At 32.7% G+C, this 17,501-nt stretch overlaps 1 protein-coding gene and 1 long non-coding RNA gene across 4 annotated transcripts in view; one reads left to right on the forward strand and one right to left on the reverse strand.

The window, feature by feature from the left end:
* Nucleotides 1-17,501, reverse strand: part of LOC117110281 (glycine-rich RNA-binding, abscisic acid-inducible protein-like) — a 31,063-nt gene that overhangs the window by 4,126 nt on the left and 9,436 nt on the right. The window contains exons 1-5 of one of the 3 annotated variants that reach the window (XM_033252933.1): nucleotides 11,054-11,205; nucleotides 9,380-9,420; nucleotides 7,358-7,524; nucleotides 6,646-6,679; nucleotides 4,295-5,524 (exon numbers count right to left, since the gene is read on the reverse strand). In XM_033252933.1, coding sequence (XP_033108824.1) covers nucleotides 5,328-5,524; nucleotides 6,646-6,679; nucleotides 7,358-7,524; nucleotides 9,380-9,420; nucleotides 11,054-11,070 — 456 coding nt within the window. In that variant the 5' untranslated portion in view covers nucleotides 11,071-11,205 and the 3' untranslated portion in view covers nucleotides 4,295-5,327. Of the gene's footprint in view, nucleotides 1-1,965; nucleotides 2,007-4,294; nucleotides 5,525-6,645; nucleotides 6,680-7,357; nucleotides 7,525-9,379; nucleotides 9,421-11,053; nucleotides 11,206-17,501 lie in introns of those variants that run through there. The other 2 variants (XM_033252931.1, XM_033252930.1) reach the window with 2 other exon arrangements.
* LOC117110285 lies at nucleotides 1,878-16,803 on the forward strand. Its single transcript, XR_004445661.1, has 3 exons — nucleotides 1,878-1,888; nucleotides 14,113-14,118; nucleotides 16,547-16,803. It is a non-coding gene; the product is annotated as an uncharacterized LOC117110285 (long non-coding RNA).

Genomic DNA, 17,501 nt, shown 5'->3' on the forward strand with positions numbered 1-17,501 from the left:
GGGGCGCTTATGCAAACGGGGCGCTTCATCGCCGAGTACGGTAATGGCAATAAAATCAAGGATACAGGAGTTGAGAACATCAATTGGAGTAATTTCAGTGACTTCGAAGTTAACAAATAAGTGGTACGCCATTCCAAAACCAGCATCGTGTCGCTAAGACTGAGTAATTAGCATAAGCATGTGGAAGTATTTGTATGCTTTAGATAATTTTTACTCATAACTTATTCTAGTAAATGATCCACCTTGTAAAAAGCATATAATGTAGAGAATATGTATACCGTATTTATTCGAATAAACGCCCCCACCTAACTCCAAATAGAGCCTTATTTGGAACAAATGTCTCCATTAAATAAATGCCCTGGGGTATTATTTTTTTTCTTAAATAAATGACTTACAAATTCTAATGGAAGCAACCTCATTCAACACATTCTATTAATGTTCTACTAGAATTACATTTTTTCTCACATGATTTGGATCAACAAGTCTTTACTATAATTACACAACGTATTTGGAAGGTACTTACGTGTGGTAGTTCCACATTTACAGAGTGACATTAAGGGGCATTTGGTCGAGTATTGTATCCATTTTAAACCAGAAATAAAACGCCTCCCTCAAATAAACATCACTCAAAAACCATTCTCAAAAAAAATGCCTGGGGCGCTTATATGAATAATACGGTATATTAAAAAGTTTATTTTGTTTTCTTGTAAGTTTCTATGCAGATTCCACTCGGATGTATTAATCATTTGATTTACTTACTCAATAACAAATCAGTGTTGCATGGTACTGGGAGTGGAATACTTGCACAGACAATAATGAAGATTCAGAAACGCAACTCAACTTTAGACATCAAAAATTAAAATATGTAGAATATAGGCTTACAGTTCATTTGAGCTCCAGGGATAACTTTTGTGAAACAGACAAGCATGTTTTGAAATCTAGACTAAGTTAGTCATTAAAATCAATAGATCGAATTAAGATACCAAAAGGAACATCAATATACTATCACCCTTATTAACTTACTCAAATTAATTATTGCAATTTATATATTCAATCAATGTACAGAGTAATAAATCTATTCTTCCTCTGATAGTTATCTATAATAACTCAACACAATTTAACAGATTTCAGATTGCAAAATATTTATAGGCATTCTTTTCATCACATTACACAAGTTGAATGGTCTTGAGGAAATGTATATGCAGGCCTGGAAAAAAAAAATTGTTGTGCCTTCGACCATAAAAATTGTTTTGATAAAATGCCTCCATGACTAAATATTATCTGTACACTATATAAACAAACAGTTAATTTTTTTATTTTTTCCCCAAAATGCTTTCAGGACATTCATGATTCCTCCGACCACGGTCTTGCACTTTTTCCAGCCCTGTTTTTGTGCTTGCAAGAACTGTGCGAGTCAATACATTTATCCAAATATATTTAACAGTTGTTTATTATTTTTAAAAAACAATTTTGCATATCATCAATCTTTTATATTATTCATTTTAAAGGCTATTATAAATCTTATCTTTCAAACATTACAAAAAATTCAAGAACAAAATGTGTGTAATCGGGTACAGCAGAGCCATTTCTATCAACCAATTCGTAACCAAGAGAACTTTAAAATTGCAGTCTTATGAGAGAAAGTCGAAATCTTAAGTTATTTTATTAGGTCAGAAACAATCCAATGAATGTCTACTGACTTCAGATTTATAAAAAAGACACTGGTCTAAAAAAGATGCTTAGTAGTTTGTATCAAAAAGAACAGATTTCTGTATAACTAGGGCCAGCATACAACAGATTGCCTACACTGTTCAAGTTGAAATAGCCAAAGATACTACAGTTACCAATTACAGATTATTTAGTTCGGGCATTTCGTGAATTCATAAACGTTCTTTCTCAAGTTCTCATACGGATGGCTTCAGACTAGGGCCTCAGGCACCCGTTAACACAACTCAGTTAACTGACCTTCGGTTGTGCCAAAGCTTAGATTACCAACATACACCTTTCTGTAGACAAAAAACATTTTAACAAATAATAACAGTGTTTGGCTTCTGCAATTTCACATCCTCAAAGAAATGTTTCCATCGCAAGAATTTGGACGTGTATATTTTAGGTTGCAACAAATACTTTACAATTGAGTGATAATTCGATTTTAGATTGTTGATTTGTTGAGTCATTTTGTTTCAAAATATTATTGTATCTAGAAACAATTTTAGTAGCGTAGTTGTTGAACATGAAAGAGTAGTTGTGTTAATAAATACATAATCACGATTGTGTGCTTGAATACTGAACCTGTGCAAATACTGATGCATTCTAATATATGCAACTCTGGGATTCCAACCATAAATCATAAATAAATTACACTACTTTATCAAGCATCAAGCAACCACTACCTACTGTACTTAGTACTAGGCTAGGCCTACACCTTACTAGATAGGGCCCTAAAATAAGGGCTGCATTTCCAAATTAAGCCAAGGTAAGTCTAGTTTTACTTAAAATAAGCCTAGGACTAGGGCCTAGGCAGCTAGAAGCACATCTGTGTGAGGGTGCTTGTCATAATCCCGAATAGGTGTGATCATATAAGGAAAAAAAATGGGATCACACAAGGCCTTTTCCTGGACCCTAATTGGGTATTACAAAATAAAACAAACACTCGGACGATGTTCTGCGATAACTTCCGATTCAGAAGATGGAATTCCTACTTTGAAAATACTCAGCGGTGATATGCCTAGAACTTTTCTAATTTTAATAAAATACCAAAAAAAATAAATAAATAATTCACATATAAAAATTATTAAAATATCAAAGATTAATACATATATATATATATATATATATATATATACATATATATATATATATATATATATATATATATATAAAACATTCGCCCTCCTACGGTTGCAGTAAAATTTGAACGTTTTACTAAGTGGAGAAAATAAAGGAAACAAGCGAACAAGAGCAGCGCCTTTATTATTTCTATATAGCGCCGCCGCGCGGTTGCAGTAAAATTGCTCTCAGTGTACCCACAATGCCTTTTGAACGGATGTTCCACTATATTGGGAAGCTGCTCTTTCTTCATATTAATGAGTTGGTTAGAAAATGCTACCAAGCAACTGAAAAAAGTGATCAGCCTCGTTTCCACCTGATTTTCCCGTCTCATCATATCATGTTTTGTTTCTCTAATTATCTTTACATCTCAACGTTTTGAATTTTTGAAGTATTTTTCCCGAACTCAGGAAAGCAATATATGGCCACTTGTCTCATCCCCTTTAAACTGATGATGCAAGCCGACCACTAGTACAATTCAAAGTATAATTTGAAATTGCCGAAACAGCTTTCAAACAGACCTATCTTAGAGGAAAGAGTTTCACCCAAATGTATATAACGACTGCTATAAACATGACAAAGATTATATTTGGCCCGTGAGATCAAAAATAATTTTTGTCCTTCAAAAAAATTAAGAACCAGGTGTGTCAGGTAGGGTAAATAATCACTCCTATATTTTCTGAGGCAAACTCGCATCTTAATAGCATTTGTATTATTTTCCATTTGGCTAAATAATCTGGAGGTCGTGTGTTCGATTCCCACACTAACCATTTTTTAAAAAATTTTCCTATTGGCTAGTAATTAGGGATATCTAATTTGAATATTTTATAATCTATTTTTTAACATGATTTTTAAAAATAAATCGGACTTAAAACAATATTCATTTACACTAATTATTTTAAATATTTAATAACATAAAACATTTATTACTGTAATAACATTTACTTTGATTATTCAAGTTTTTCTTTACTTTTGACACCATGACCATGAGTAATATTGACCTGCAACTGTATATATTCGAATCATGTTCTCAAGAGTTGACTGACTGGTACTTGGTGTGGTACTAGGTTAATGGCTTGGGGGTTGCGGTGCTTCCCCACTCCATTTAGTTTGAGCATGGTCAGTGTTTATAACAATAACGAGTTTTAAGGCGCTGACAGTATTCAGACCTTTAATATATTTTTGCCAGCCACAACAAAATTGCCGCCAGATCACATGTGGCCCATAGGTCACACTTTGCCCACCTATGCTTTAGACTAAAGGTAAACCTGTACAACTTAATGGTTAAAAACTATCAGTCTTTATCATCATTGTAGCTTTCCTACCTCATGCAATGTATGACTGCTCAAAAATAAATTTTTTTTTTTTTTTTTACAATCTAATGAAAAAAAATTTTTTTTTTTTTTTTTTACAATCTAATGAGTCAATAGTAAACACTACTAATAAAATATTCCATTGCCCGAAATACATTCAACCGAATTTATTTGAAAACATTATCATCACATGCAACACAGAATTAATTCGCAGGAAACTGTCACAGAATAATAATACATAAGTTTGAAAAATGCAAGCTGAGTGTATACTGTACAATACTAGCAGGAGACTAAAAAAAAATACCAACTGGCAAATAATCGTCCGGAAGACTATGCTATTTAAACACATGTCTAAAAACAGTAGATCAAAATAACCAATAGAGTATGCATATTGTAGAATTCATAAACTGTTCATTTAGTCAATCAATGAATTATCATCCTTTCTTTAATAATCTTATGCAAATATATTACAGTATATTTTTTGCGCACTGTATTACAGAATGGCTTAAAATGCCTTACTGACTGTTTTCAATATAACCCTGTGTAAATTCTGCGAATTAAATGATTACTTAGGATCTACTGATATACATTTGATACAACAAAATTCAAAAACTTTTTCTGCAGACCGGATGTAAATTACAAAATTGTTTTCTTTCATACAAATTTTTTTTTAAATAGGTTAAACACGTACTGTCTGCAAAAGAATAATTGGGAAAATAACGCTCAAAATTAAATGAAGATCTGTAAAAAAATCAAAAAATATTTTACTCCCAATTGCTGATTTATCGACAGTTAAGGATTTCCAAAAATCCTTGAATTGACAAGCAGCAAATTTCAGCATCTATGAAATAGAATTTAAAGGTATTATCTGAACTGCCTGTGTTTCCTCAGTCAAATTTTTAATCGAAAGTTAATAAATATAAAAATTAAACAAATCTAATATGGAATTTAATTTTCCAATATTTTTAGCTTATGACAGACGGTACATCTTTAGGAGAAACCACAAGCTGTATGCCGGTATTACAAATATAAATGCAATATTTTTATTTACGTTGGCAACACTTTGATTAAAATACAAAACATTAACTGTAAGTACAGTTTTCATTCCCAATGCCCAACCCCAAAATTTTCAAAAACCATTTTTGAGAAACTGCTAACATAAATGGTGAAAAGATTATGATCAATTTACCACTGTCCTCCACCATCATATCTATCACCATACCCACCCCCGTAACCACTTCTGCCGCCGCCGCCGCCATATCTGTTACCACCACCATAGTCGCGCGATCCACCGTAGCCACCGCCTCCACCATAGCCACGGTCGTACCCTCCTCTACTTCCTCCTCTTCCACCACCATAACCACCTCCTCCTCCTCTTCGTCCTAAAAAATTAAAATGTTCATTAAGTCACTTATAAATGAAATGATGTACACCACAGAAGTTATTTTCATCAGCCACAGTAGAACCCCTCAATTACGTACGGCACGGGGCCAGAGCCGTTCGTAATTGTGGGTATTCGTAAGATCGGTGTTGACCCAAATTATTATATATTTGCACTGGCACTTCTTACACTGGCATAAACTAGGCCTAGGCTAGGCCAACAGGACTACGTAGCTAAATCTGAGGGGGCCTGGGCCTATAGTAGGCAGTTTCTAAGCATTTTGATCCCACTCTAGGCCCCAGACAAATTTGTTTTTAATCGGACGTTTTTACCTTCTTAAATACCTAGATTGTGGATTTTACTCCAACATAACTTCCATAGATACTTGTTTATTATATTTATTGATCATTCAATAAAACAATCAATCACTATGTTGACTTTTAAAGCTGAAAACAATGATTAAAGGAGAAGTAAAATTTGTCGCATACACATGTGTGAAGCCATAATAAACACCAAATATGAAGAGGCCCATTAGAGGGCCTCCTTCACTCGAGAATTACACAGTATAGTATGTTGTATGCATGATAATAACAGTTACAATTCGAGCAGATTTTTTTTATTTTTTATTTTTCACTCGCCCACGATGGAATATCACTCGCCAAATTTTTATTAACACTCACATTGGCGAGCACTAGTTTTGCACCCTAAAATTGCATGGGTAATCTTCCTCTGTATGCAAGTAACACTTTTTAGAATAGCATTAACAAATATTACAAGAAACGCTCAAAATATAGGGAATTTTTGTATGACGTCATCACCTTGATTTTACATTCGTAAAATCGGGAATTTGTTAAATCAGGGTTCGAAATTAAGGGTTTCTACTGTAACTCAAATTTTCATAAATTATAATGTGTTCATAACAAAGAGTACAAATTATTTTTATACACGCAAATCTACACGTTTAGGTATCATCTCTATTTTACGTTCATAAAATCATGAATTTATGATATCAAGGTTTGTAATAGAGTGGTACATTACTGCCTCAATTACTTTAACACAAGCCAGAACTCGTGCTAATTTCAGTTAAAATCCCTCATTAATGTGGGAAGTTCACAAGCTTACCTTGACCTGGTTTTGTTGCGGTTTGCACTCTTAACTGAAAGTTAAAAAAAAGTTCATGATCTAGATTTATCAGAACTAGGTATTTAAAGTAGTGTTTGATTTGTATTAATTTTGACAAATAATTTCTTAACCAATACACTGCAGTAATGCGGTTTGTTTACGAAGGCAGAACATGTGCTCAGATGTAAACAGCTGAATGGATTTGAGATTGGGACAGGTTTTGAACTGAACACTTACTGTATTTGTTTTATCATTTTATATATTATATAATACAGTTAAACTTGCCTAAGTCAAATCCAAAATGCCATTGAAATATTGTTCGACTTAGATAAAATTCGAATTACAGATTGTTAATGTTTTGGCATGTAAAGTAAGATCAACTTAAAATTTTTCAACTTAGGCACAGTTGATTTAGGCAAGTTTGAGATCCTACTACCACCAACCACGACGAAGTTACCACATGTGGGAACGTTGCAGTAATTGTGGGCTGTACTGTACATGCTTTTTATTGCTAAACTAGAGTATGGCATGGGCCTAGTTAAAAGATACACAATACGAAACATTTTTCATTTAACATCATGTGGTCCTAAAGGTACAAAATAAAAGCAAATAATCATTTGGAAAGCTTCAGAAAAATATTATGCAACAATTGTTTAGAATTTTCTTGAAGTTGTGGTTTGCCAGGTAAACAAGCCCATCAAATTGAACTTACCGTCCTATTACCAAGTTCAATATCATTACGACTTATTGCTGCCATAGCGGCCGATTTATCATAAAACTGTACAAAACCAAAGCCACGACTACGGCCTGTCTCTCGGTCCATGACAACTGTTACATCGCTGATCTGCCCAAATTCTTCGAATGTTGATCTGATTTCGCCTAAGAAATAAAGAAAACATTTGTAATATTGTTTTTTTTAAAGAAATCTATTAAGGCTGTTTCCACTAAGCAAATTTATTCGCACGAACCTAAAATTTTTACCAATATGCAATTGAGAATCTTGAAAATTAAACTGCGCATTCACATAGGAAAAACTTTCTGACTTGCGCGAATAAAATTTTTCTAGAGGAAAACTGCCCTTATAGAGTACTACAAGAAAACATCGGTATAAAAATTGAAGAAAATACAGTTTAAATGTTATTGGTCGGTAAACATGGTGACCTTTCATTTTCATCTCAGAATGACACTAAAGAGAAAGTGGTTTACAAAAACTGCAACAGAATCCAACAGTTTTTGGGAGAAGCATTAGTATTAAACTTAATTGTAGACTATGATTTTTAGATATTGGAAATGATCATGCATGCATTTAATGCATTGTAGTTATGCATATGCCAAGTACAGTAATATTGTGGCATTCAAATCAGAACTTATAAAGTATATTTAAATAGTGAGATACAATTATGAGATGTTTAAAATTAAGGATACACAAGTTGATTGAGAACATGATTTGGTGCAATTTTGACATGTTTTTAAGTGTATCAGTGATTGAGCTAAATTAAAAAATATGGAGTAATATGTTTCTGAAGTATTAACGCTACGTGACAACACTTGTTACCGAGCAACTTTAACTAAAAAGACAATAGAGTCAAGTACTTCCTTAGTTAAGACAAAATATTAATTGGCTTTTTTAACTGGTGTATCTGCTTAATTTTATAAAAATTATGGAAAACTTGTTTAAACTTAATATTCATTGGACTGTACTGTAAACTGTCATGATTTTATTGAATGTTGTTAACTGAAAAGATTAGGTGTTTCAACACCAATTGAACAAGTTATGGAAAAACACAGTTGTGGAGGCCCTCAACTGTATTGATCATCTGATTTACTTGCTCGATATCAAAGCAGTGTTGCATGGTACTGGGAGAGGAATACAGATAATAATGAAGATTCAAAAACGCAACTCAATTTTAGACATCAAAGATTAAAATGCGTAGAATTATGGCTTACAGTTGATTCCAGCTGGATAACTTTCATACAGAATCACATGTTTTGAAATCTTGCTTAACTTGACTTCCATATCAAATCAATGTACAGAGTCAAATCTATACTTTCTGATAATTCAACACAATGCCATAAATTATTCTCAAAATATTTAAGGCATTCTTTCCACCGCATCAGACAAGGTAAATGCAACCTATTCTGGTCTTTAGGAAATTATATGCCTGCAGCAAGAATTGTGTGAGTCAATAGATTGATTCAAACTTGTATGCATTATAAAATATTTATCAGTACTTTATAAAAATACAATTTTTCAAATCATCTTTTACATTCCTTATAAAGGCTATTATAAATCTTATCTTTCAAACATTACAAAAAAATATTCAAGAACAAAATGTGTGTAATCGGGTACAGCAGAGCCATTTCTATCAACCAATTCGTAACCAAGAGAACTTTAAAATTGCAGTCTTATGAGAGAAAGTCGAAATCTTAAGTTATTTTATTAGGTCAGAAACAATCCAATGAATGTCTACTGACTTCAGATTTATAAAAAAGACACTGGTCTAAAAAAGATGCTTAGTAGTTTGTTCTTTTTGACTTCTGTATAACTACGGCCAGCATACAACAGAATGCCTACACTGTTCAAGTTGAAATAGCCAAAGATACTACAGTTACCAATTACAGATTATTTAGTTTGGGCATTTCGTGAATTCGTAAACGTTCTTTCTCAAGTTCTCATACGGATGGCTTCAGACTAGGGCCTCAGGCACCCGTTAACACAACTCGGTTAACTGACCTTCGGTTGTATCAAAGCTTAGATTACCAACATACACCTTTCTGTAGACGAAAAATATTTTAACAAGTAATAACAGTGTTTGGCTTCTGCAATTTCACATCCTCAAAGAAATGTTTCCATCGCAAGAATTTGGACGTGTATATTTTAGGTTGCAACAAATACTTTACAATTGAGTGATAATTCGATTTTAGATTGTTGATTTGTTGAGTCATTTTGTTTCAAAATATTATTGTATCTAGAAACAATTTTAGTAGCGTAGTTGTTGAACATGAAAGAGTAGTTGTGTTAATAAATACATAATCACGATTGTGTGCTTGAATACTGAACCTGTGCGAATACTGATGCATTCAAATATATGCAACTCTGGGATTCCAACCATAAATCATAAATAAATTACACTACTTTATCAAGCATCAAGCAACCACTACCTACTGTACTTAATACTAGGTTAGGCCTACACCTTACTAGCTAGGGCCCTAAAATAAGGGCTGCATTTCCAAATTAAGCCAAGGTAAGTCTAGTTTTACTTAAAATAAGCCTAGGACTAGGGCCTAGGCAGCTAGAAGCACATCTGTGTGAGGGTGCTTGTCATAATCCCGAATAGGTGTGATCATATAAGAAAAAAAAACGGGATCACATGAGGCCTTTTCCTGGACCCTAATTGGGTATTACTAAATAAAACAAACACTCGGACGATGTTCTCCGACAACTTCCCATTCAGAAGATGGAATTCCCACTTTGAAAATACTCAGCGGTGATATGCCTAGAACTTTTCTAATTTTAATAAAATACCAAAAAAAAAAACATGCATAGTAAATTACGTAAAGCTGGAAAAAATTTATTTTATTAAATTTAGCATAACTCTGTAAATATTAAACAATTTTTGTCATTTAAACAGTAGATTACTCATATCAATGTGTTTTTCAATAAATTAATGTAAAACTATATCTGAAATCAATTGAAGGATAATCCTTTTGTGTGCTCCTAGCTAGCCTAACTAAGCCCACTCTACTCTAGCCCAAGCTGGTTGGCAATTCTTTTGTTTCTCGCGCATGTTGCAACTACTGACACACGTGACACTCTTATTCTTAAAGTATTATAAATTACAAGTTAAATAATTCCAATTAAATTCACGTATTAGGCATAACGCCTAGGCAGATGCAAATACAAGTTAAACTATGTTTTTTCTAATTTCAATTTGAAAGCATTCGCTCGAAATGGTCTTCTGAGACACGCCCATCTTTGGGAGTACTTTTTGAAATAGGATTGCGTTTCAATGAAACCACGGCAGTCAATCTCTCGCAGTTGTATACTTTTTGTTTCTGTGTTTGCATTTGAACTCGCAATTTTCAGAATGATTAGGCAGTTTTTACGAATGAAAGAAAACACGAGAAGAAAATAGTTAAAATATTTTTATTTATTTATTTACACTTCTAGTGAGAACATCTTGTCTCTGATCGCCGAACCTCGCTTGAAAGAAGATGCTACCAAATTCCATGACTTTCCATGACTTTTAATTATTGTCCCATATTTTCCCTGACTTTCAAGGCCTGGAAAACATGATATTAAAATCCCATGACTTTCCAGGTTTTCCATGACCCGTACGAACCCTGAATAATATCAACGATCATATGGTATTCGGAAATTATCAATAAAAACATTTCTTAATCTTACCCTTCGTCTTCAGACATGGTATATTCTGTCTTCTTCACTTGTTTGAGCTAAATTATATAGGCAAATAACTACTTCTTTATACTGCTACCAAATCACGTTCTTCTGCAGAGACGAACCCAAGCGAAGAAAAGAATGGATTATGGGATCGGAAGGCGCGATATCCGCGCGAACAAGAGTTAGTTGCCAGATAGTGGACCAAATTCGGCCAAATTTTAATCGGATTGCAAACGAATGTTGCGACAATCCAGAAAATAAATCAAAAATTTTTCCACAGTGTACAGGCTTAGTAATAGTAAAGTGTTTTGAATCGTGTTTCCATTGGAGCATTTTTTCACAGTAGGACCTAGTGGTGATGGAGCAACAGAAGCAGTGAGCAACTACATTAATTATTACTTTCTCTGATTCATTTTAAAGAGAAGCTTTTAAAAAAAAGTCTACCTAAAATTCTAAATCTTGGACATGAGTAAAGAAATAATTTATTGATTTATTTCCTGTTTAACAGAGTTAACAACTAAGTTGAAAAACAACTGTTATCCTTATGTGCCCAGGATACGATACACAAAACATAAAATCCTTCTGGCCTACTTACAATAATAGTTTCTATAAGAATACTGTAATTCATAATGACAATAATAATAATAATTAATAATAATAATGATAATAATGGTGATGATGATGATGATAATAATAATAATAATAATAATAATAATAATAATAATAATAATAATAATAATAATTCTTGGCCATGAGTAAAGAAATAATTTATTTGATTTATTTCTTGTTTAACGGAGTTAACAACTCAGTTGGAAAACAACTGTTATCCTTATGTGCCCAGGATACGATACACAAAACAAATCCTTCTGGCCTACTTACAATAATAGTGTCTATATTCCTGATGATGACATAATTAATGTCGAAATATTGAATCCCAACACGATGGCGTGATTTCAATACTTGGAGTATGTATTATACTTTCTTATCCGAGATTAATCAGTGGACCTTTCAGTGTCTATAAGAATACTGTAATTCATAATGACAATAATAATAATAAAAATAATTAATAATAATAATAATAATAATGGTGATGATGATAATAATAATAATAATAATAATAATAATAATAATAATAATAATAATAATAATAATAATTATAATAATTACATTAATAGGGTTAAATAAACCTACAATTAAGATGCAAAGTAAATTGTTTTAACTGTTATCTAATACTGTACTATAATTCATAAGAACAACATTAATAATTATGATAATAATAATAATAACAATAATAATAATGATAATAATAACAATAATAGTAATAATAATAATAATATTAATAAAAATAATAATAATAATAATAATAATAATAATAATAATAATAACATTAATAGGAATATATAAGCCAACAATTAAGATGCTAAGTAAATTGTGTTAACTGTGTCCCTCTCCCCAAATAAGACGGTTTCGCACAAAGTCATGTAACTTTTTTAAACCGCGTATTTTGGAAAATCTATGCGTGATCATTTAATAAAACCTGGAAGTTTTGACATGGCATTGCCAATTCTCATTTAGAAGGGGAACACTTTTTTGCATTGCCTGGTACTCAGGCTTAACAAACAAGACTGAATACAGAGAAAATCGATAAAACGCAAGAATATGCAAATAAAACACTCTTTAAAGACTAGTTTTATTGACAATACACTTCTTCGGACACTGAGCGAAAAGTTATTGTCAATAAAACTATTCTTCAATAAACAGTGTTTTATTTACTATTATATCAGATTAGCACTCGAGGCTCGCGAGTCAAATTTGGCCCGCAAGGCAATTTGGCCTGTGAGAAAAAACAAAATAATGAAAAGAATTAAAAATATTAAAAACATTAAAAATTCAATGAATACTATTTAAAAGTAGCACTGGGTGCTTTCCCTTTCCCGTGAGATCTACTCTAAAAATAATTTTTCCCTTCAAACAAATGAAAGTGATTAAGAACCGGGGCAGTACAGTATTATATATATGCACCAACTTTTTGTGCCGCCAAGTTATATATGCACCAACTTTTTGTGCCGCCAAGTTCCGTCTCTGTTTTGTTCTTTTCATTGTGATTCGTCTATATATAGCAGTAGTTCCCAACCAGGGGTCCGTGAAAAATAATTAGGGGTCCGCAAAGTAAAAGGAGTCAGTAGTTGGTCCGCCAAAAATGTGTTGGTCCGCTGAATTATTGAACAACTTTATCATGATTCCATTATTTTGTCTAAATTGTATATTTTTTTGTTATTATTTTTTTTTCATGCCTTAATAATAATAAAATACCTTTGACAAGCATGACTTCCTTCACTCTTTTAGCTGGCATTATATTTTAATTACAATATTATATTCTTGATATGATAGAATCTTTTAAATTAGATTTTTTATGTATTCTTTATGTAAAAATATTTAGTATATGTTTTCTCCTTTATTTCTTTTACCTGGATATTAAATAAATTTAACAATCAGTTCCAGTCTGAATTTAAAATTTTCAGTCTGGCAGTAACACTTTCGACCATCTGAAAGTGCCATAAACATACAAATGTCGTACCTTAAGGTGGGCCCGATAGCGTAAAATTTACTGTCTGCATCCCTCCCCTCAGTGGTGGTGCCAGAGGGTGGGGGGAGTTGGGGCTCTAGCCCCCTCGTCGGGGAAGTCCAACCCCCCGTCGGTGAAGATGAATACATTCCGTCGGGGAATTAAAAAAAATATTTTTACATGTCTGTTCGTTTAGCAACCATATCGCCTTCATTGACCTTTGTGTACCGTTTGTGTTAACTTTTCATCACAATAATAACAAAAACAACGATAATAATAAATAATAATAATAATAATAATAATAATAATAATAATAATAATAATAATAATATAATAACATAAATTCACGTGCCGTTTTATTGTAAGTTATCAGACTACCGTATATAGGCCTATTACAGTACTTTTCACATTGAATTAAGCCCATGAAACAACAGATATTCTTCTTCACAATGAATTAATTACATTCAAACATCCTTTGGAACGTAAGTTAGCAGAACAGTGTCAAGTGTGAAAACAACGTTTTGACACTATTTTTAAGATGTCAGTGCATATTAATGTTATGTATTGAAATTTTAAAAAATACAAATCCCCTCACACTCCCCCCCCTGTCTCTTATACACATCTAGATGTGTATAAGAGACAGATACAACCCCATTTCAAAAATTCTGAATTTGGCGAATCATCTTCTCTCCATAATCTTATTGGTGGACAATGTCGTAGCCAGCTATGACAGTTGGGACAGTCTCATCTAATTTTTCTAATGGGTCTACAAAGAATGGGTCCACATTTTAAAAAATGGGTCCAAATTATGCAGTTTTATGCATAAAATGAGTTCACTTTTGAAAAATGGGTCCAGATTTCTCATATTTACTTTTTCTTTGGGGCGGATTGGGTGCTATGCAGTAGTATTACTATTATTATATACATTTGTTTCAATCAATTTCAACATGTACAGTAATAGGTCTACTATGATGGGTAATCATGTATTTATATCTTTATTAATTGCCATGTTTTAGGGCGTGACGCGGTTTCCAGGTGAGTGGCGATGCAGCAGGCCAGGGCACCATGCATTTTTAAAAAAATTAATATAAAATGTAGTCCTATAGTATTGTCAAAAGCGTTGTACAGTATTAAAGTGTTGCGTGTAGCAAGAGGAACCCCTTGGCCTCTCGGAGCTCATTTGGCCTTGCACTTCCCCTGGTCAAAACTCCATGATGCTGGGTTGTAGTAGGAGGGCCTCTCTTCTAATAAATCTATTAAAGAGTGTATTCAGGGGATTTGGTTTATTTGTTTTTCTTTTTTAATTATAGAAATGGTTTTCGTACTGTCAAGGAGTTGGCGTGCTCGAAGGTGAAATGGGGGACCTCAAGTATCAGTTTTAATTCGCAAAATAAGGTGATTTTTAACTAATTGACGATTTTTTTGGGGGAAGGCGACTGGAGGGGAGATTTTTAAAGGGGGCGTGCGCGCACACCCTTCCCCTCCCCAATACGTCACTGACACCAGGCTAGTTATCTGGAGTAACTTGCGAACTTTGATCCCAAGTATTTGTCAGTAAAATTACGTCGGGTAAAACATCACTCCTATTTTGGTGGCTTCTTAAAAATCGTTCATCATAATTTTTTATACAAGTTTTTTTTATACATTTTCCATAGTTACCAACCTGAGAAATTTTGACATTAATTATGTCATCATCAGGAATGATGATTATTGGCTAGTATATAGAGACGTACTAGGTAATTCGGTACGTTAACCTATCAGGAAGGGTAAATAATCACTATGATATTTCCTGAGGCAAACTCGCATCTAAATAGCATTTGTAGTAATTTCCATCTGGATAATCTGGAGGTCATGTGTTAGATTCCCACACGAACCATTTTTTAAAATTGTTCTATTGGCTAGTAATTGGGGAAATCTAATTTGAATATTTTTATAACCTATTTTTTAACATAATTTTTAAAAATAAATCGGATTTAAAACAATATTCATTCATAATAAATATTTTGAATATTTAATAAGAACATTTCATTTCGCTAGGCAAACTAACATCTTAACAGCATTTGTGGTTTTCATCTCGCTAGATAACCAGGAGGTCGATTCCACCCGAATCATTTTTATTTTCTTTTTAAATTTTATTAATGGCTAGTATTTGGGGACGTACTGAGAATTTGGTACGATAACACGTCAGGTAGGCCAAATAATCACTCCTTTGATATTTCCCGACGTCGCAAACTCGCATCTTAAGTTGTAGTGGTTTTTATCTGGCTAGATAACCTGCGGGTCGTGGGTTCGATTCCCACTCCAACCATTTTTTTCCCTATTGGCTAGTAATTAGGGATATCTAATTTGAATATTTTTATAATCTATTTTTTAACGTGATTTTTTAAAATAAATCGGGACTTAAAACAATATTCATTTATACTAATTATTTTGAATATTTAATAACATAAAACATTATTAACATTTACTTTGTATATTTAAGTTTTTCTTTACTTTTGACACCATGACCATGAGTAATATTGACCTGCTACTGTATATATCCGAATCATGTTCTCAAGAGTTGACTGACTGGTACTTGGTGTGGTACTAGGTTAATGGCTTAGGGGTCACGGTGCTTCCCCACTCTATTTAGTTTGACTACTAATAAAATATTCCATTGCCCAAAATACATTTAACAGAATTTATTTGAAAACATTATCATCACATGCAACACAGAATTAATTTGCAGGAAACTGTCACAGAATAATAATACATTAAGTTTGAAATATGCAGGCTGAGTGTATACTGTACAATACTACTAGCAGACTAAAAAAAATACCAACTGGCAAACAATCGTCCGGAAGACTATGCTATTTAAACACATGTCTAAAAACAGTAGATCAAAATAAACAGTAGAGTATGAATATTGTACAATTCATAAAATGTTTAATTAGTCAATCAATGAATTATCATCCTTTCTTTGATAATCTTATGCAAATATATTACAGTATATTTTTAGCGCACTGTTTTACAGAATGGCTTAAAATGCCTTACTGACTGTTTTCAATATAACCCTGTGTAAATTCTGCGAATTAAATGATTACTTAGGATCTACTGATATACATTTGATACAACAAAATTCAAAAACTTTTTCTGCAGACCGGATGTAAATTACAAAATTGTTTTCTTTCATACAAATTTAAAAAAAAAATAGGTTAAACACGTACTGTCTGCAAAAGAATAATTGGGAAAATAACGCTCAAATTTAAATGAAGATCTGTAAAAACTCATTTTAAAAAATCAAAAAATATTTTACTCCCAATTGCTGATTTACTGACAGTTAAGGATTTCCAAAAATCCTTGAATTGACAAGCAGCAAATTTCAGCATCTATGAAATAGAATCTAAAGGTATTGAACTGCCTGTTAACCGACAGGGTAATTTTTCCTCAGTCAAAATTTTTAATAGAATGTTAATAAATATAAAAATTAAACAAATAAAATATGGAATTTAATTTTCCAATATTTTTAGCTTATGACAGACAGTACATCTTTAAGAGAAACCACAAGCTGTATGCCGGTATTACAAATATAAATGCAATATTTTTATTTACGTTGGCAACACTTTGATTAAAATACAAAAAATTAACTGTAAGTACAGTTTTCATTCCCAACCCCAAAATTTTCTAAAACCATTTTTGAGAAACTACTAACATAAATGGTGAAAAGATTATGATCAATTTACCACTGTCCTCCACCATCATATCTATCACCATACCCACCCCCGTAACTTCTGCCGCCGCCGCCACCGCCATATCTGTTACCACCACCATAGTCGCGCGATCCACCGTAGCCACCGCCTCCACCATAGCCACGGTCGTACCCTCCTCTACTTCCTCCTCTTCCACCAC

The sequence above is a fragment of the Anneissia japonica genome, unplaced genomic scaffold, assembly GCF_011630105.1.
Source record: "Anneissia japonica isolate Jap-2015-1 unplaced genomic scaffold, ASM1163010v1 scaffold673_len1821605_cov196, whole genome shotgun sequence".
Classification (NCBI taxonomy): Eukaryota; Metazoa; Echinodermata; class Crinoidea; order Comatulida; family Comatulidae; genus Anneissia; species Anneissia japonica.